This window comes from Blennius ocellaris (assembly GCF_963422515.1).
Source record: "Blennius ocellaris genome assembly, chromosome: 22".
NCBI lineage: Eukaryota > Metazoa > Chordata > Actinopteri > Blenniiformes > Blenniidae > Blennius > Blennius ocellaris.
The window spans coordinates 4,183,122-4,204,730 of NC_137671.1; the positions used below are offsets into that span (position 1 = coordinate 4,183,122).

Below are 21,609 nucleotides of genomic sequence, written 5' to 3' on the forward strand. Positions count from 1 at the left end.
ATGTCTGTGGTCGACATGCGCAGTAGCAGCATTTCATAAAAGTTCAGTTTTTTTACCCATTTCCTCAGGAACAACGCGTTTACAAAAAGTGTAATTTTCCTCCATTTACACGGGGACGGGCGTTTTCAACAAGAAGCATTTTCAGTGGCTGCGAGCTCAAACCCCTAAAACCCCTAAAACCCCTAAAACTTGAAAATGTTGTGTTGAACAAGGGCCTGAAGCAAAACCATTACCAGAATTGATCTGATATAATTTCCTTTCACCAGTACATTAAAAATATCTGTATCTGTTTCCGTTATTTTCAAAACCCACACATGGGGCCTTGGTCTCGTATTGTGGATTGTGGATGTTAGGGACGGATAGGACTCAGAAGATTTATTGATTTTCAAGTGAGCTGCGGCTTTCTGGAGTTTGGTTAATGGCTTTTCTCAAGAGCCACTTTTAATTTTTATCTATGCGTGTCCCTAAACCAGCCCCAGAGGTTGGAAATCACCCGGAAAAAAAAAGACACGAGAATCTGCTCATATCTTTTCTAACTCATATTTTATTTCAATCTTATTCCATGTTTTTTAAAATTTCCAAAGATGTACAAGGACACAAAGGAGGTGTTAAACTTCAGCTTGAGACTATGATAGACTATTTTTTCCTCTTTTTTTTTTTTTTTTTTTTTACTCACTTTTGGGGACAATCACGTGGGTATAGATCGAGGTACAAAAGAGCGGCAGGAAGGGGAACAAACTAAAAACGTTGACGTCTCTTCACACTTGTACTGTAGGTGATCCGCGGCACCTCCAAAGAGACGGCGTTGTAATCGACTTGAAGCACATCTTTTGCTTCACTTTTAACAAAACCGGTTCATTGAGTCAGACCAAAGGACAAATCGGGGTTAGACTAATGCAACAGGGAAAACAAATTTGTTCATAACAAATTAATCGTAGAAATGACTTAATTAGGCAAGAACGCTAAATACATTTTCTCTTTATTCATCCCTACCGCTGAGTAGTATATTTTCTTATCAGGAGCTAGAAAGAAGGTAAAAAAAAAAAAAAAAAAAAAAAAAAAAGCATTTTCACTAGAAGTCATATTTCCACTTTCTACATCAACCTACAGGGCGTATAAAGAGGAGTCATGTTGAAATGGGGTAGTGGATGGCCTTCCACCGTCTTCTTCCTTTCTTCCTTGGTTCAAACATCCTCATCAGTCCATTTGGGTGCGCTCTCGCTTCTTCCCTTCCTTCTTTTGCTTTTTCGCATCTGCAAGAGATATAAAAAAAAAAAACAAAAACAAGTATTTCACTCAGTTTTTTTACATTTTATTGTCTTTTAATCTATTTTTCCTGCCGTTTGCCAGAGGTGCAGGTTCAACGCCGTGACAGTCTCTCGGGGGGTGGGGGGGGGGGGATTGATTTGACGGTCCGGCGTGCACTGTGTAATAAAATAAAGAAATAAATAAAAGCACTGCATGAACTTCCCGCAACAGTGGATCGGTACCTGGCAGCCATGACGGAAGACCGGCACAGTGCATGGCTACCCTTTCCGCTATTGTGGCCTCTCCGCTCTGCTGAGCAGGCGCACGGCGGCCCCGCCGCCGTTTGGCCGCGGCACCGCTGGCGGAGCGGTTTGTCCGAGTGTCAATCTGCAGAGTGTGTCCGTCTGCCTGAGAGCATGGCCGTCAAATAATTCAAGCGTTTAAATGCACAACATGTGACCGCAGGGGCTAAGGTTAGACGAGAGGGGTTTTTTTTGTTTTTTTTGAGGGGCTGACAGGATTATATACTCCACTGACCGGCCATAACATTAAGACCACAGATAGGTGAAGCAAATAACATTGAAGATCTCTTCCTCCTTGCACTTTTTAGTACAGAAAGTGAACAATGTTAATATGTGTACTAAATACTCTATATATATCATAAATATTACTGCTTCTATGTTTTTTTTTTTCCCTGATCCAGGCCTCCTGTACTTCATGTGTATATATATATATACATTTATCTAATTATCTACGTATATTTACATAGTTATAGAACATTAGGATAGTGACACACGAGAGAATAGACTATGGAATTGCTGTAATGGCCGAATTTCCCCATGCGGGATTAATAAAGTCTGATCTCATCTCATCTTATGTAAGGATTCCATCAAAACTGACCAATCGTAATTTCTCAATGAAAGGTTCAGAGCATCCCCAGATCTCCTGGCATCTTCCCCGTCTGCGATCAAAAATCGCCCAAGGAATGAAAAGTGGGAAAGCTCATGTGGTCCCAACTTCTTGGAACTGTTGGCAATGTGTTGGGTGTCATAGAGTTTAAACATGGAGAGGGCAGGGCTGTTAATGTCAGGAGGAGCGGCGGATCCGTCTTTGTCTGGTGTCTACCCTTCAGCCTGTTCGGCATGGCTGACCTTGCCTGAAGTACTGGGCTCAGGAGATTGTTTCGTAGTGGCGGAGTTCTGCGGATGCCCAAAGCCCGGGGACCGATGGGGTTAAACGAAAAAAGAATGACATGAAGTGTTTGTTTGCCTCTGGTTTGGAATCCAGGTTCAACCAGGAGGACACTTGGCATCAAAACGTGCCAAGTCTGCGGTTCAAGTACCAACAATTTGCTGCAGTGAATCCTGTAAAAATAACATGGAGGACATGTTCCTTTCTTTGCCAGGAAAAAGAAATCCGGTTCAAGTTAGTTCTGAAGTGGATTCTTCAGGACCTGGTCAAGACAAACAAACCTGGGGGAGTCCAGCCCCCCGGGTCTCCGACCAGATTTCCCCAAACAGAGAAGAGTGGGGATTTTTTTTTTTTCTTATCCGAAGTGATTTCTCCTTTGTCAGCTTTTATTCTACATCATCTGTTTTGACAAAAATGGTGGGAGTCCTCAGCCAAAGTGAAAAAAAAGAAAATGTATTCTTTTATCAAATCCTTTTAATGTTGCATGAATTACATGCAAGTGAAACAAGAACAGAGGTTCTAATTCATCAGGTCACCGAATGAATGAAAAGTGACTGTGAGTTGCTCCTATCAGCCATTGAAGCTCTGAATCCATCCGGAGCAGTCGTGGATCACCGCAAACAAGACCGGATCAGTTCATTTTAGTCCAGTATCACCTCAGACAAGTCCTGAAGTATCAAACAAATGTTGATATGGCCAGAATCGCTCCGGATAAATAAATCCTACCCACTGACATCACAAACAGAGCGGATCGGAACAGATTTCCTGTCCGAGTTCCAAAAAAAAAAAAAATCAGTCCCGATCCGCTCTGTTTGTATCAAAGCGAGATGATTCCCACCCAAACAGGCCTATTTGACATGTCACAGCCTTTCTTGTGACACTTTCAGGTCCCTGGCATTAGAAGTGCTCCGACTCCCTCCGTCATGTTTTTTCCTTCTGTCTCCACTGAAACCGAAATAGTTTCTTTTGCATAAGCCGACATCTGCTGAATAGTTTTACATGTCCTCTGGAGCATTAAGGCGTCTTATCTCGGAAACTGGTGTTTCGTCTGCAGCAGCCTGAAAGAAATCCACCTGCTGATGTCAGTAGTTTTTTTTTTTTTTTTTTTTTTCCCCAAACAGGATCGGCGTGTCACTGAAGGGTGACTGTGACTCTGTTGATTGATGCGTGGGAAATCTTTTTTTTTTTTTTTCTAATACGCGGACGATACACGATGTGAATACCGGAGCTTGTGATGATCATCTTTAATGCATACCACATTCATATGATATATCATCACTGTATTCTATAGGACCGTGTGGCGGGTGCAAACATTGTTGGTACATTAAATTGATGCTTAAAACCAAGTGTGGGATTTGTTTTGCAGTTTTTTGATGAGAAGCATGAAGCATTAATTGGCTTCATGGGACTATTAGCATATGGTCGGCCATGACTGCTTCCATTATTAATGCTAAACAGTTGAATTAAATTAGAAAAAGAAAATCAGTTCAGTGTTTTTCTTTTTTTTTGATATTATGAGGAGATCGATAAGTCTCACTGATCAGCATGCTAAACCTAAAACCACCAGCTGAATGGGCTTGGCACGCAGGCTGAAACAGCTGGAGGCACTCAAGCGAAAGAAGGACAATATGTTCGCAGATGACATTTATAATCATCTTTTACAACTTTTAAACAGAGCTTGCTGGGTTTTTTTCACCCCTTCTCTCTTTCCCATCTTGACTGCAGCTTCACATGTTTGCAACGGCGATATTTTTCAAGCGAAAACTTAAAACTTGTGTTGCATTTTCAAAGTCCGTTCCCACGACAAAGGTCTTCAGAGCCCCCTTTTTTTAAAAATGGCTCCCAAAGTGGAACTTTTCGAAAATGCTCCAACTTGGTCTCCACGGAAACAGGATAAAATGCAACTTTTCAAATACAAAAGGTTTCCAGAGCGGATACATTTTAGAAAGACGTCTCCGTGACGTCACTTAGCAACAAAAACAATGGCACTCCACATGCTCCAGATCAGTTTCTTTGGATTTTCATGCTCTGTGTCTTCTCCATTTCTGGTGTATTTCTTTGGCAGCATTACAGCCCCACCTTTAGGCCTGGCATATGTACTACATCATTTTGAGTAGTTTTCACGGTGTCACATGGACGTGGATGTTACCTCTGTGGATGGGGAAGCATTTTAAGAACACTCCCATTCAGTCTCTGGAAACAGGCGCGAACAACTTTTTGATAACGATCGGCTTTTGTCAAAACATAAAAACGATGGATTTTCACTTGAAACATGGCCGTGTGAATAGGGCCCTAGTATACAGATATTGTAGAGATAGCCAGATAAGATAAGATAAACCTTTATTAATCTCAAAAGTGAAAAATTGCAGTGTCACAGCAGAATGGTGGCCACAGACACCTACAACCAAGTAATAAAGATTCTTTATCTTGAAGGGAGGTACAACAAACATCTCATAACTGAGGGGGGGGGGGGGGGGGGGACTATATCTAAAAAGCTGAAAACAACATGCTGGTACAGTAAAGGTACCTTACTGGAGTGATCGAACAGAAAATAATGCATTGCTACATCGACTGCTTCTTTTCTACAATGACAATTTAAACAATGTGTTAAAATGACTTGTTTTTCTGCTTTCAGCTTTGGAACTTCCCATCCTTCACTTCAAAAGCACTCAGTTGCATTTCTTACATGCTTGACACTGTTGATCTGTAACTATTAGTGCTGTTGTCACGGAGGCCTTCCAGCATGCGACGTGTCGCACAGAGAATTCAGCCTGGCACCTTTTGTTTAGACCATTTGTGTCATTCAACATTATTGCTGATGTCGAATCAGTCCACATTGCTTTTGGTTGGGCTCACAGCTCCGACGGTGTTTATACAGCTGGCAAGATGTGTCAAAAGTGGAATAATGGCCTCTCAGATCAGCTTAGTACAGCGACTTACAAAGTTTGGGGCTGAAATCTCCTTTCAGGAAGCCAGAGAGCATCAGAGATGAAATCTGAATACCTTGATCCAGCAAGCTACGTGGACATTTTTTTTAGGTAATCAGACCTTACGGTCAAGAAGTAATGGATCTGAGCATTTGGAAATCCCTTGTGGGGTTCCTCAAGGCTAGATCCTTGGGCCTCTTTTATTTAACATCTACATGCTCCCTCTGGCTCAGATTGTGGAACATTACAACATCTCCTATCATGATTATGACACAGCTCTACATCAGTCAGTGAACGACCAGAGTCTCTCACAGCTGCTGAGTTGGTGCATATGTGAAATTGTTTTTTTTAGGAGGGAATTTTTTTTTGTTGAAGGTCAACCCAAGTACTAATCCCATACTTTAATGTCGGAACATTTCAATCTAGAGAAAATATGGCATGTTAGCCCATTGCCGCAGTTGCACTTTGATTATTTATGAAAACTCAAAACCCGAACGGAGCTTCCTTTATACGGATGGATTATCATGACAGGACAGTTTCCCCACAACTCGCAAATCCTCTAATAGCATGCAAGCAACCAGTTCTGAGCCGCAACAAGGTGCGCTTCGTCAATGAGCTTCAATCTACATTCAGCCATTAACATTCACACTGTGCGCCGCAGGAAAATCTCCTCGGAAATCTGCTCTTGTCACCTCAGTCGCTCACTACCGCCGGCGCAAAAATGTTGACGTGCGGCGCACTCTCACCCATGCAAATACCAAAATTGCCTCTTGCATCCTATTTGCTTGTTTTCATTTGTTTGAATGTTTTTGCTCTTTCCCCCCCCCCCCTTCCTCCTACTGATTCATGTGTGTGTGTGTGTGTCGGCACATTGTGCTCTCTGCAGAAAGCGAGAGAGACAGAGAGAGAGAGAGAGAGAGAGAGAGAGAGAGGAGAAAGGATTCACTCTCATGCTGTTCTCGCTGCAGCATATTTGAGATGTGGACTCTCACACCAATCTGAAGTATACTCTCTGATGCATTTGCCCGTCGCACGACACTGCTGCTCTCCGCCCCTGACAGGGACTCATAATCAGGCTGCTTCTGCCGTCTCCAGCTCAAATCTGCCCTGAGCCAAAACACAGCCGCTGTACATTCTCCCAAAATTGACAAAAAAAAAAGCAAAGAAAAAAAGAGGCCAGAATCTGACCTCCTTTCGTATCAAATAGAAAACACATTAATTTAGTCTTGTAATAATGACTGAAGTTTCTGTCAGCACTCTAATTATTCTTTTAAACAACGTTTCAAGTGAAAACGTTTTTTTTTTTTGCATTTTCGTGTCAGAGAAGTTTCGCGTTTACACGACGCCGTTTTGAAAACGATGTACGTCTCCACGGACAAAGGCAGAACCGCTGTTTTCATGTCGGGTCACTCGTGGGTGGTGTTGGTTGTTTTTGTAATGAAACCACGCTATAAACATCAACAATAGATAAGAGAACACGGATAATTCATATTGACAGACGACAATGTTGGATTGTTTTTATTGGGGACACAATAAAACTACCAAGGAGAATCTGGACTGGGAGTCGTGACACGACGGAAGCAAACATTCTTTGCTATTTTCCGTCTACTGAGCATGTGTAGAACTGTTTGTTATACTGCCGTGGTGTGCGTTTCCTCCAGTGAAACCAAAGATCCAACCAGAGTTTGGCATTTTCACTTGGAAATGTATAAATGAGGCCTTAGTCTGTCCTCTCCAATACGCAATTATAGGAAGGTCGATCGAATTGGAACGTTTAATTTCAGAAATAACTGAGCTACATTTATATAAATGGTAAAAAAAAAAAAAAAAAAATTGTTGCTTAGCTTTTTAAATTCTTGTTTCGTTTTACTTACTCTTTCATTTCTGTTTTATAACTAATTGGTTGCACTGATGATAATTTCTGTAATTATCATGTAACGTATTCATTCAATGTATCCTTTTTATACACTATTTCTGAAAAGATGAAAACATACTATGAAGTTTTATCTTCCGCGAGAATAAAATGGAGTTTCTGAAGTCATAATAGTCGCGTCTGTTCTCCGAATCTTCATTGGGATTGTTTTATTGCTCTCGCTGCAGTCGCTGCACTCCGTCTCAATCATCTCTGGGCTGTCACGGGGAGACAGCTGCTCAGACTGCGAAAGCAAGGAAGACGGGCCAATTGTAATTATGGATTAATTTATACTAATTAATTTGTTCAGATGGGGAGGAGTACTTTCTACCTTCCCTCTAATCCTGCCCGGAGATCCAAATGAGTGCGGTATCGGTACTTCTGAAGGTCATCGTCCCATTTGGCCTGTCAATTATCTTCAGGGTAAAATATTTGCCTGGGAAAATGTTGAAATGAAGCACCTTTATCTTTCCACGGCGACGACTCACTGCTTTCGGATGTGTAGCAATGACGACCGAGTGCGACTTAAAAATCAGAACACCGCCTCCAAGAACAAAAAAAACAAAAAACAAACAAACAAATGAGCTGCAAGAACGGCAGATTTAACTTAACAAAGGCGCTTGTGGAACCTGGAAATCATGTCTGGCATCCAAACTGTCCCCCATGTGCCGCTCTCTCTGGCTCCGCTGAAAGGAACGGTGGGGGACCTTGAGGTTTCCACAGGCATTCATAATGTTTCATTCCTGTCACTCTTGCTTTCGCCGCCTCCTGCACTCCGCCGGGTCTGTGTGTCACCTGGACGAGACGGCAGAGGCACGCAGCTCGGGATCTCGCCTGCGTCTTGCATTGTGTGTGTGTGAATGGCGGCCGCCGCCTCCATCACGGCGACCCGCAGCAGTCCGGGGACTCCGACAGTATCTCTCCAACCCGAGGCGCTCGTTTGGAATTGCAGATTGGTCTGCAGAGATCTCCAGTCCCCGTCCATATGCTGGTTGGTTACACGGCCTCTCTTCTCTACCATCACAGTCCCTCTGAAGCCAAACATGACAGGTTTTTTTTTTTTTGCTTTTCATCTGATCCTGTGTACTACATTGCCTCCATCCCCCAGACTCATGCAGAAAAAGCATATACATTGTGCACGGCTTTCTTTCTTTTATTTTTTTTTTGCCGGTAACCCCTCTGCTTCACGGGGCTTATCTTCCAACCGGCAGGCAGGGGAAATCACAGCTTCCGTGCCCTCGTCTCAGCCACTGTCACCCCCACTCTGCAGCTTCTAGTGCCTCTTGCTCTCGCACCTTGGAGTTTCACAGCCGAGCGCCGGAGCTTGGTTCACACTCGGGTACAGAAGCTCAGCACATGCAAGCAGCTATGGACAGGAAACGCATCTCGACTTGGAGACACAGATGGAGTCCTGTGGTAAAACAACCCGTGACTGTTTGCTAAGAAGGACTTTTGAAATGTTGCACAGTCCAAAAAAAAACCTGCAGGAGGACCGAACTGGAATCAGTTTGGCAGGTTATAACAGTTTCTACTTTTAAGATTTGGCTTCAGACTTGTCCATTTAGTAAAGCTTATGGATGATACTGGTTCAGGGCAACCTGGACCATTTTCTAGTGAAGCTGCTGTGGGTTTCGGCTTCTGGGAGACTTTAACTAAGGTTTTGCAGAAAGTCTCCACCTCTGAGTCTGGTTCTGTATAAAGCAGAGGTCTGTGGCTTTTCAGCTCCTCTGTAGCGGCTCCACGAAGCGTTCAGCATATGTAACGTAGATAAACGTTTGCATTCATTTTTTATTAAATATGAATTCCAAACGGATGTTTTCGAAAACTGGTCTAATTTCGAGGCTAAAAAGTGCTAAATCAGGAAAAACACTATTAATATATCCAGAATAGCATGAAAAATGGGAAACACAAAATAAATAAAATTGCTTTTTTTTGCAGGAAATGAAAAAAGGAAAAGAAAGAAAGGGAAGGCTAAAAATATATTAGAGAATGTTTGAGTTGTGCCTATGACACTTTGTGAATGCAAACTCTTTTTTTGTATTGACGTTTGATTTTTCTTCATCCCGGGTCATTAACATGTTTTGTGGCTCTCGACAGTTTTTATTTGGTGGAAAAATCTTGATAATGGCTCTTTTGTTCATGAAGGCTGCAGACCAATGGTATAATGTATAAAGTCTGCACCTCTGACTCTGGTTCTGCAGGTTCTCTTCCTGTTAAGAATGAGGTTTTTTTCTTCCCACCGTCTCCTCTGGAGTTGTTGAGTGTTTCTCAGTAAAAGAGCCTTGAGACGACCTCTTCTGTTCCCCGACGAGAGAAACTCGTCGCACGTTATAATTGGGCTTCTCTGATAGTTAGAAATACTTCCATTTCACACGTCGATATACCTCTTCCTGTTTATCTTTGAGATTCTCAACGGGGCCATTCGGCACCATGCATTTAGTGCAAAGCATGACTGCGTCGCAGATGGCAAAGCACAGTACATCTCCTCAAGAAACTTCCTGTCATGATGCATTAATGATGTGCCGCCGAGTGAAAGATTCAACCGAAGCCTCCTTTGAAAGTCAAACAGAGTTAAAACCTCAAGACAAACAGCGGAGCGGACGGACGTGCGTCAGATCACAGCCGCCCGGTCGCGGACGCCGCCGACCGGCCTTATCTGTGTAATTGTGGCGGGCTTCACCTGACTGTAGTTGTTTGACGAAGCGACGGCGAAGGTTAAGCAAACGCCGATGAGCAAACGCTGTGCGTGTCAGCTGCCGGCCGTGATAAGGATGCCGTTTATAGCCACTGGCAAAAAAAAAGAAATGTCTTCATTCTAATCGTGTTAAGACAATGGGGCATTGGTTGTGGCTGGGTTACATCCTTGTTTACAAAAATAACAAAACGGTATTGACTGACGTGGGGAGTGAACCAGGTGACAGTTCCACTCCAGTCCATCAATGGAGTCCGTATGGTTTGATGATTACCGAACGTTTTGTGGCGGATATGAGCGCGAGGAGCACAAAACCTCCGATCTTGACTGACGGGAAGCTAAAAAGCTTGTAATTATGCTTGAATAGTGAGTTAACCTTTTCACCCCTGCTTTGAAGAAAAAAAAAAAAAATCACTCAACACTCCAACTTGGCACGTAATGAGGTGGATTCTCTCATTATGCTGCCGGGATTGAATATGAATGCAAATCACAGCTTTGCATTGCCACAAGATTAGGTCCTTTGTGGGGGTTTGTTGGATTTAGTAAAGATGCAATCAGCCGCAGATACACCAGGAGACAAGATAAGCATCTATTGAACAGTAATTGTCACAAAGGGCCGACAAGAAGTTCATTCTCCTTTTACGCGTCGCTTCAAACTGCGATTCTAATTCATCCCATTAAAATGAAAGTTTGTCTTTGATTCTGACCTCTGCGTGAGGAAAAGACTTTTTATTTGAAGTATAGAAGCTTGTCAGGAGGAGGCAGAAGAAACAGAGACGCACGGGTGGTAAACATCCCCTCGGCTATAATTAATTAAGCAAACCGACAGATTTAACATTCCCCGTAACTGTTTGCAGTGATCTGACAGTGAGAGAAAGTGCGGGGATGATTTGTTCCCGCGGGGGGTCGGCTGTTTGATCCAAGAAGACCTGATGGTTCGCGATTTCTGCGGAGAGCAGGAACAGCGTTTTGTTTTGAAGTAGCCGGAGAAAGGCGAGCGCGTTGCATCCGGGGTTCAAGGAGAAAGTGTCTTGATTGATCTCCCTCACATTCATAATTATATGAACATCATTGAAAAAAAACAAAACTCAATAGTTCTTTTCCGTTTGTTGAATAAATAATAAGTTTAAGTAAAGTTTTTGATCTGACTTCTTTGTGTTTCTCAAATTTGATTTGGTATTCAAGGAAACTCTAACAGAAAATGACGATAAATCACAATGTAAATAGGGAGAACTAAGGGTTGAATGTGATATGATATACGTTTGTTAATTAGCAGAAAATATGTAAAAAAAAAAAATAATAATTTAAAAAGAACAATATGTAAGGCCCTCCCTGCTCACTGGATAAAAATAACTTGTGTGCCTCCCAACAACCAAAAATAAATCCGATTAAATGTGACACTCTGTGAGACCAAAATGTGTTTTATAGCATGAGAAATCTCAGATTTTATAGATCATCAACATAAAATCGAATGAAGAAACAAAAAAAAAACTCTTTTGTTTGGGAAAACTGACTTTTAGGTTGAAAATATGTCCGTTGCCATGTTCTATGTAACAAATTTAAGCAATATCATGTTTTTTCTTAAAGCATCATATTGCGAGTATAGTTGTAATGACTTTTGCTTTAATTACCAACTGTTGCATTGTGGGAATGTGGACAATTCCTGTTTGCTCTTTTCAGTTAACAGTGAAGTGATTTTACTTTGAAACTAACTGTACTGACGTTTATAACGTTTAAACTAAACATTGCATGATATATTTTCCCCCTGCATACAGAAACCCAAAATGTTCACATTCCAAACACTTATGTTTTGTCCAGCAGTGCTTGCGTTTACCTTGCAGCTTGCTCTTGGGGAGTTTCCCACAAGGCTTGGTGGCTGTGACGGTGGTGGCGCAGGTTGCATCCATGAGCGCTCGCTTCAGCACGCCCGTCCTGTTCTTCTTGCCCGTTGCCAGATCGCACTCCCCCCAAGCCTGGAAGTCATACTTGCACTCCCCTGCGACACAAGAAGAAATCACACCATTAGACCCTGATCACAACGGTTCACGTGAAAAACGGCTCTTTTCGGAAAAATTTCATTCCCACCCCCCCCACCCCCCATTTCCACGGAGAGGGAATCGAAGTACATTCGAAAAGTTGGAGCATTTACAGAAAGTTGCATTTTTAGCCATTTCCATTGAGCATTTTCAAAAAGGTCCAGCTTGGGAGCTTTTTTTTCCAAAAATTACTTTTTCTGTGACTCCAAGCGCCGTCGCTGAGTGAACTGACAACCAAAATTTGATTGAATGGTTTTGTTTTGCGGCGAAGCTCCGATCACACAGAAGAACTCATCAAAAAAAAAAGATCCTGTGTGTGTTTTACAAGAGTCGCCCCCTCGTCCCCCGAACACGGGGGACTCTGAGTCAAGTTTTCTGAAAGGCTGTTTGATGAGCTGTTATCTCCTTTTATCAATCCAAAGTGCCCCAAAAAAAAAAAATCCAAGGAGTGACTGCACAAGACACTTTCCTGAACAATATGAAATCTGCTTTGTTCTAATGGGAACAGATGCTGCCTGGCAGGGTTTGATTTTAAACATCCTATATGATGAAACCCGCTGACGGATGAGCGTAATCAATAGCAGCCTGGCAGATATCACCGCCGCACCGGGGTGGGCGAGATAGTCGCTCCAGCAGGACCCATCCGCATATGTGCTTAGATTTGATATTACATTTAACCTACTTTAAACCCGACCAGATAGGATGGGAGATTGCTGCCGGAATTGGCTGCAGAGGCCGACGTGCGTTTCGTAGAACTGGGTCGGGGGGGGGGGGGGTGGCGTGCGTGTGCACGAGTTGTTTGCTTGCGTTACTGTACGCCCATGTCTGTCATCTCTGCCTCCCGTTATTTTGTTGCCAATCCAGCCGGGCTCCCTCGAGGCGGTGACACTCATTCGTCAGCCATCGCCTCACATGAAAAGCGTCAGACCCGTTGTCACCGCCCGCCCGAGATCCCAGGGTGCTCGTCAAGAGGAGGGGAGAAGCGGCGGGGACGGGAGGTGGTGGAGAGCAGAGGACGCCGGTGACAGGGGGGGGGGGGGCATTGTTGTGAGAATCCTTCAGGGACTTCCTGGAGCGGCCAACTTTAAAAACCCACTGCCCGCACACCTATAATTTGTCTTTGAGAGACAGCGACAGAGACAGAGACAGAGAGAGAGAATTCTCTCGCCAGCTCCTGGGGGTTTGTGAAGCCGCTCGTGCCCAACGTAAGGTGTTTCATATGTGTAGGGGGGGTAAAAAAAATGGTTGCGGATGTGTGAACACACCCACTCGTACAGTTCTTTGTGTCTGAGCATGATATCTTAATTGCTGGAACAGGGATCTGATCATGTTGACTCACGCCGCGTGTCGCTGCCAACAGAGAAACAAAAATTCATTACCATTCTCATGCTTTCACTTGGAAAAGCCGAGACTAATTTCTTTTTACCTACTAATTGGCTGCTGGGTCGTGGAATACGCTTCCCTCAAAGTGTGTGTAGGTGGATCATATGTTAATCATCATTATCATTGGACCTTGCAGTTTTAAGAATATTTCCTTTCATTTCTTTTATTAAATCAAAAGATTTGGCCACTCAGTATTACTTTTGCTTATAATGCAAACATTTGGTTTTTCTATTTTTTAAATGCTCCCTATTCAGTTGTTCTAAGTGCACCAGTTTATGGTTGCGGTGGGCCTTTTTTCATTGTTGTGATCCAAGCCGAGAACTTCCCCGTAATGCTCCAATCTTTCTTTCCCAGCAGATGTTTCGAACTGTTGTGGCAGCCAGGCGCCGATACAACAAACGCCGGCGAGGACGGCTCGCTTCCATCAAGTGCCCCCTTTCAGCTTTCACCCCTTTTAGGTTTGTTTTGTCTGTTTGTGTGCGACTGCTCGTATTCATGGTGCATCAGCCATTGTACCCACAGTGTATAACCACCACACCCCCCCCCCCCCCCACCCACCCTGGCTTATTGTATTCAGAACCATTAGCGGCAGTGGTTGCGAGTGATGTCACCCATCTCACAGGTGCATTTCTGGGATTTTTTTTGGGCCGCAGTGCCAGGAACCCTCCCGACTCCACAGCGTTCTGCACGCTCTCCTGTTTCAACATTCATATATGAAGTTTTGCTACAAACAGTACAGGACGTGTGCTTGAAAAGTTTCTTTTCCTTCTTTTTTTTGTTTAAACCTCTTGGGGTTCAGTGTTTTAATCAGAGGTGACAGTATCACCAGATGAGATGTCAAGTCTGTCATGCTTGGGATCTCAGAACATCTCAGAGGAAACTCCGCCGACTTTACAACGTTGCAGCAGTGGTTAGGATTTAAAATGGTGACTTTACCAGACAAAACACATCATAGTGAACATCTTTTCCTGATGAGGCCATCAAAAAGTGATATGGAGGTTTTTTTTGTGAATTTTAAATCGCGTGTTTTCTATTATCTGTGTCACGGTTCACCTTTGTTCTTTTTGAGATTAATATCTTTCATTTCAGGCCACTTCTACACGGATCTGGGTTTTTACAAAAACTAATATTTCCCTCTCTGTGTTTATAAAAACAAAACGTTCATTTACAAGGACCCTCACGTAAACCTGGTTCAGAGCTACTATGAGTATGCCAAACCTGTAGTGGGCAGTGTAACGAGAAGCATAGAGCCATGATAGCCAATCAGAATCCTGGAAAAAAAAACAACACGTCATGAATTACAAAACGCAAGCTATAAGCTGTTCAGCGGTGCTCCTCCTAAATGTGGCGTTAGAATATAATGCAAAAACAGGCACTGCTTTTACAGGATTCATTTTCATCACAGCAGTCAAACGCGAGTCGCACATATATGACGCCGATGACGCTTCTGTCGTGCATTGTGACGTAAATCTCCACCTAATTGCAAACCGAGTTTTTCTAAAGCTCCGCTGTCGCCGGAGTTTTCAGAAATCACAGTTGTTTACTGTGTCTGTGTGTAAATACAAGCAAAATATAGGTTTTTGTAAATACCCAGGTACGCGTATACATGGCCTCAGGCTCCTTGACTTCCCCTCCGTGTGTCTGATTGCTGCTGATGCGTTTCACCTGCGCCTGAGTGTGTGACTGTCTGCACCTGGTGTCTGCTGTATATATCGGGCCTTCTCTGTGTGTTCTGTTTGTTGGGTCGTCTGTGTTTGGCTTTCCAGGACCCCAGCAATCGTCTCCTGTGATTTCCTGGGGGATTTTTTTTTGTTTGGATTTGTTTTTTTTAATTATTTTCTTTTATTTTGGACTGTAAAATAAAAAAAGAGCTCCTTTTCCACCTGCCAAACACAACAACCCGAACCAACTCAAAATTGGCTTTTTTCTAATCATTGATTATAAGGCATGCTGGATTACATTCAGTTCAAGTTCAATTACATTATTTTAGGTGGCACACTAAAAATAAACGCCTGAGCAGGTGTGTTCAAATGAAGATGCATGCTTTAGACCCTGTTTACATGAGAACCATCTGCAGAAAATGGTTTAGCTTCTGGGTTATAAAATCAGCTAATAAAAGTTTACATGTCTGACCAAACAGACCTCTATGGCCACCATATGTTGGGCGGATACCTTGTAACTCCCTACAGAATAGCTTCCTATGCCTCTATGGTTACCTGAACACACAAAAGTGTGCTTTTAATGATCAAGGTTACCGTCTAGTACTAAATCTACAAGTTTACAAGCCAGATAATTCATAGTTACTCATTGCAGGTGCAACTGCATTTCTTCTTGCACTTGTACTGTCCCATTGTATGAAGTCCAGGCCCTCATTTATTTTAAGAATATCCAAACTAAGGTCACTGCTCTCAGTCTGCAGCAATGTCAGGTGTCTTATGACGCAACATGAGCTCGTGAGGCATTTCAATTGTTACTTCCTCAAGTAACTTTCTGGAATTTAAAGGCCAGGGGCTTGTAACTTATCGCCGCTCCCCCCTAAAGTTCCGCCTGCTATAATCTATATAGCCAGTTAGTGTGGGCCATTATTTCCTGCAGTGTGTTCATCATTCGTGACAAGCTCATTGCAGAGCAGCAGGCTTCTGCCTGACAGGCCATACCGTGGGAACAAAAGTCCCCCAGGCTTGTCACTGCGAGACATTTCAGCTCGGAAAGCGGCACAGTCTCCAGCCCCAAAAAAGCAAATGACAACGCCGGCTGATTATTCCTGTGTTTTCCATGACAATGTATCACATTCTCCGCCGACGTTTCTGCTGTACCTCTAATTAGCTCGCTTATGCATTTTCCATTCTGAAAATAGGACCATTGTTTTGCGTGAATGACAGGCCACAATCGATCACGGGGAGGTGCGAGGTGGAACGGACGGGAGCGATACATTTGCAGAGATGGAGGGGGATTTTCTGAGGCTTTGACATGTATATTTTAAACCTTCTTTGAAAGTTTCACACCGTGTAAAGAACCACCTGCGTTTCCACCAAAAGCAGATCTCGCTTGGGTTGCCCAGAAAAAAATAAGCGCCTCTCGCCCGGATTACCCGGTTGGTCCTGACCGTCTCATCTCACCTCCGAACTTCTTCTTCCAGTTGCACGGGATCTTGCAGCGTTGGGTCTTGATGGTCTGCTTGCAGTCGGTGCCGGTGCGCGTTCCCTCCCGGGTGCCGAGTCCGCAATCCCCCTCGTTGGCTACGCACACGCTCCACTGCCACTCCCCGCAGTCCGACTTACGCTCTTTCTTACCTGGAGGGGCAACCACATACTTTCAGCACTGTAGACTGTTAAATGGAGTTAAGAACTGAGGAAACAAGTTTCCAACACTAAAATAAATCTAGTTTGGTTTGTTGAGGCTTTGTTTGTTTGGTTGTTAGGAAAAAAAATCAATACAATATAAAAGTTTCCAAACTTTTGAATGAGAGGAAGCAGAAGGAAAAATTTACTTATGGAATCCACTCCATTACATCCCGCAGTCCGTTTACTATAGAAATGAAAAGATTCATAATTCTTTCCAAATTGTTGTCTGGAAATCACAATAACATTTTTCTTCATTTTAAGTTCAGTAAATAAGTAAACGATGACTATATTTATTTTCATTAACTTTCTCTTTTCCAGTGTGAAACACCAACTGTGTGTGGTAATAATATCTAGCTCTGATAGCTGAGGTGTGAGATACAATCCAATAATGTCATAGCGGCCAATAAAGTGAAAAGTGAGACTATATTTGATATAATGAATTCATTAATAACAGTCAATTTAATTTCATTGTAGATTTCCTTATGACACTGTGAGGGCCGGCCAAGCAGTGGGAATGTCTGTGTCTCACATCAGACCAATGAAAATATAACGACAAACTACTTTTTGATTAAATTAGCATGTTTCTCATGTTTCTTGTAATTCTCTCTGTTTGTGTCTTTACATAGTTTGATATCAGTGGTAATGGGTTTAGGTGTTTGTGCTAATTTCCCATGCAAATTAACTTTCTCCCTTGTATTTAAAATCAGACGTACTCGTGTTTCTGCTGAACATTGCGATTTGGATCTGGTGAAATCTCCAGTGACAATAATGATTCCAACCTTGAAGTGTTATTTTTCATGTAATACTTCTGTACTTTTCTTTGTGTCTGATGAAATTAATTGCGTTGTAGCATTGTCGTGCCGCAGCACCGCATGTGCATCACTTGATTCGAGGCTAATTGCTTCCAGGAGTGTCGCAGCAGCTTATGAGTCTCACCTTGTTTCTCTCCTTTGCCTCCTTCAGCCGCCATCACTGTTAGCACCAGGAGCGCCATTACGGCCACCTGTGTCCACCGCTTCTGCCCGTTCATCCTGAAAGGGAGACAAGACGGATGTTAACGGACAATCCAATTTTCGTTACACAGCTGAACTGCCGTCGGTCGGCACAACAGTCAGTCTTCGCCCTGCTTCGAATGCTTTCTCGGCTAATCGCTGGCTGTGTTTGTAAAAGCTTTCACTGTGACAGGGATTTTAAATGCTCCTGGACTTGAAGGGAGCGAAAGAAGCAAGAAAGCCAATCGTCGTCTCATAAGACCGGAGGAATAGATTTAGATCCCTCTGGATTCCAATATCGATATTGTGATTGTCTGCGTGCCACGCTGGACATGAATTTGCTGTCAGTCAGGTGACAGGTAGATCAGGTCACCAATGCAAGTGTGATTTGATTTGTCAAACCTCAAAGCCTCTGGATGCCTGAAACCATCAGAGCACGGGATAATGAGATTCCGTTTGCAGACCACCGGTGACATTCTCGGGAGCCTCTTTTCACCCCTGGAATACTCCATTCGCACATTCATGCCGCTATTACCCGACAGCGCTTTCAAGTGAGAACAGAAAGACTTGCTGTAACGACACGCGTTTCAGAATTTCTTCTGTTTGCGTGGAAACGGACATCATTTTCAAAACGATGCCCTGTGAACGCAAAACTTGTCTCAAACAAAAATGCAGCGTGAACCAGTGGGCGTCTACATGTGTCCAACCCTCCCATCGCCACCAGCAAACCACACCCTGGATACATGAACAGCTTAAGATTGTGGAGGAAGACAAATAATGATATGATAGATGTGAATAGATCAATTCCATTAAGAGTTGTTTTTTTTTAAGACTCTGTCTAAGGTTGAACAAATCTCGCTGAGGTGGGATACATCAGAACAGACTCGTGGATCTGCAGACACAGAGCTGCTCCCGTCACCATCACCAGACTAATGCACCCTGATGAAATTTAAAAGAAAAAAAAAAAGAGAGAGAGAAAGAGAAAGAGAGAGGGAGACCGCAGCAATTACCAAGCGTCTGACGCCAACAACCTCTGCTGAGGCTCCGGTTGAACAGCTCGGGCCTGGCAACGGAAATAATATACATTTGTCATCTTTAATTAATCGTGAACCGGTTCTGAGTCCATCATCCACTGACATTTCCCAACGTTTCATTTCACTCACTGTACATTTCATGTTGGAAAAAAAAAAAAAAAGAAAAGTTAAGTCTCGCTGAGTGTAAAGGGAATTTACAGGCATTCAAACCCAATATTTAATTATTAGATGGCATTAAAGTGCATTTTATCTGGGCGATAATATCTTCCGGTACTCATAATGAACCTCGCGGCAACGCCTGTAGTTTTCCTGCCAGGAGAAATCGTCTGTATCCTCCGCATGATTGATTTTATAGTTTTCTGACTGCGGCAGCTCAGCAGACAAACCCAGTTTTGATTAAATACTTTCGACTCCATCTCCTCGCTTTTTTTTTTCTTTCAGTACTGTCTCCTTTTAAGACATTCCAAACTATTCATCTCCACCGCCCTCCTCCTCCCAAAAAAAAAAAAAAATAAAGAAGAAACTCAGCTGTAAGAAGTGCACACAATGACTTCTAAGAGTTTTCATAGAGAAACCCCAAAGAAAGCTTCCCGATAAAGATCATTTTCCCCAAGAAGAAGAAAAAAAGAGGCAATGTGGCCTTTCAAAAGATAACAGAGTCTCTCCCTCGGTTAGTCACACGCAAGGATGATGGGCTCTTGATGCAGCGCAGGCGTGATAGAAGGCCGGGGCTGATGGCTTTGAATGAGCGCCCCATACGGCGGGTTAAAGGAAAATAAACCTTTGAATTAAGCTGACTTAACCGTTTCCTCGGAGATGACAGGTCTCGCCTCCTCTGGAAGTCAACAAATGAAATGAAAGGCACCGTGTAGGCTCGCATTTCTCCTGTAATGGACGGCTGGTGTGAGTGGGAACATCTGACTGCCATTCGGGGGGGGAATATGTGTAACATTTTGATGGGAAGCTCGTCCACACCGTACCCCCCCCCCCCCCCCCCCCAACGAGCGTCTCCCTTTGGATTTCCTTTCCCGGAAACGTCGAGGCCTTGACACTTTGTTCAGGCAATAAAAGAACTTAAAAACACACACACAGAGATGGTTCGTGTTTGAAAGTCGAAGCTCCCGAGTTCAAATCAGCCTCCTGTCATGACTCAGACGCTCCTAATTTGATTTTGGGGAGGTGTTTGAGTTTTGTTGAACTCCATGTTTAAATTCGGATTTTTAAGCGGACGTGAGTAATGAGCATCATAAAACTCTTAGATATTACAATGTTCTGCTAAATTTGATGCCAAAGTGGCTTGACACAATGGGGGGGGGGTTATTAATCATCCCTCAACATGTCCCTGGATCCAAAGACGGATATTGAAGGGAGGATATTGCAAAACCTGAAGGTTAGCGAGGGGAAGATCATCAACTCAAAAGAAAGTAAATCATGTTCCAGGATGGTAAGAAATTCGCTTATTTAATGTGAACAGTAACTGTAAACCTTACCTATCGGCTTTTTCTTAACCCCACGGATGACATCACGGGGTTAAGGAAAGACGTTATATACAAAGACTTTATTTTCATTGTCCAAATTTGCTGTATTGAGTTTCAAACGGAGTCGGTCTATTATACCATCTATTGTTTTACTTAAGGTTTTAGTGAGAGGCATAACATTAATAAGTATAATTATATACTATTAAAACTTATCATTTTGGCATTTTAAGCATATGCTATTCAAAAATGAATAACTCTTGTCACATTATTCATCTTGTCAGAAAGTTGTTACTGAAAGAACCAGTTCAATTGCCAGACAGCCAGTAAGTTCATTTTTTTTTATCATAATCAAATGGATTTTGACCAATATAAACATATTAAAGTGGGCACCTGTGTGAGTTACTAAATTTGTGCTTCTGAAATATTTAGCTTGCGAGTAAGTGTACAGTCCTGTGATGACAGATTCATTATGCTTTGTTTAAGACTCAAGTCATTTTGTTCTGGAGAAAGAGAACAAAATGACCCCCCCCCCCATGTTAAATTCATTCCTTACACCCTTGAATACAAATACGATTTTTTTTTTTATTGCAAAGATTTTGTTCTGGATCTTATTTTATAGGATGTTTTATCTGAATGAGGTTATTTCCAAATAATGTCGGTTCTCTTAATCCAAGACGGGAATTGGGGGAGAATCGATTGTTTGCTAACCTCGCACCGAGGGTCACTTTAGCTGGAACATTAGAAACATCCCGCGGTCGGTATGGCCCGGGAGAGAGTGAGAATTAGCCCTATCAAACCCGACCATTTGCTCCATTGATCTGTGGGCTCCTGCTGTGGGGATTGAAGGAGGAAAACCAATACGGGGCCACAAATCGATGGCCCTTCAGTGACTTCTTGTGTGCTTTGGCGAGAACCTCCGGCGCTCCGAGGCACCGACGAACACTAGAATCAGGACGGCCGTCGTCGTTCTCTCTCTCTCTCTCTCTCTCTCTTATAAGAACTGACGTAATCCCCGCTGAGCACATAACGGAGGATCTATTTATACGATCAAAACCTTTTGCTTGTGCTTGATATGAAGGCAGGAGGTGATGGACTTGACAGCAGCGGAGTAAAAGCAGAGAGCTGTTTAATGAATCAATTACACCAACAAAGAAGAGGGAAACCGCCAGAGTTATTAGCTGAGGGGGAGAAAAAAAAAAAAAAAAAAAGACCTTCAGCATTTAATGTGAAGAGTATGCTGTAGTCCCGCTCGTTTTAACCATTAACCTCTCGCAGCCCGCTTCCTAATCAGAGAATCTATAAAGATGCATACGGGGAGTGTGTAATCAGGCGAACGCTTCTCTGCGATGTGGAAACGATGAACACAAATATT

At 43.1% G+C, this 21,609-nt stretch overlaps 1 protein-coding gene across 1 annotated transcript in view; it reads right to left on the reverse strand.

Moving 5' to 3' along the window:
• Positions 1 to 526: 526 nt before the first annotated feature.
• The window catches only part of ptn (pleiotrophin), a 47,487-nt gene continuing 26,404 nt past the window's right edge, over positions 527 to 21,609 (reverse strand). The window contains exons 2-5 of the mRNA XM_080518373.1: positions 17,670 to 17,764; positions 16,509 to 16,682; positions 11,805 to 11,966; positions 527 to 1,253 (exon numbers count right to left, since the gene is read on the reverse strand). Coding sequence (XP_080374499.1) covers positions 1,198 to 1,253; positions 11,805 to 11,966; positions 16,509 to 16,682; positions 17,670 to 17,763 — 486 coding nt within the window. The 5' untranslated portion in view covers position 17,764 and the 3' untranslated portion in view covers positions 527 to 1,197. The remainder of the gene's footprint in view (positions 1,254 to 11,804; positions 11,967 to 16,508; positions 16,683 to 17,669; positions 17,765 to 21,609) is intronic.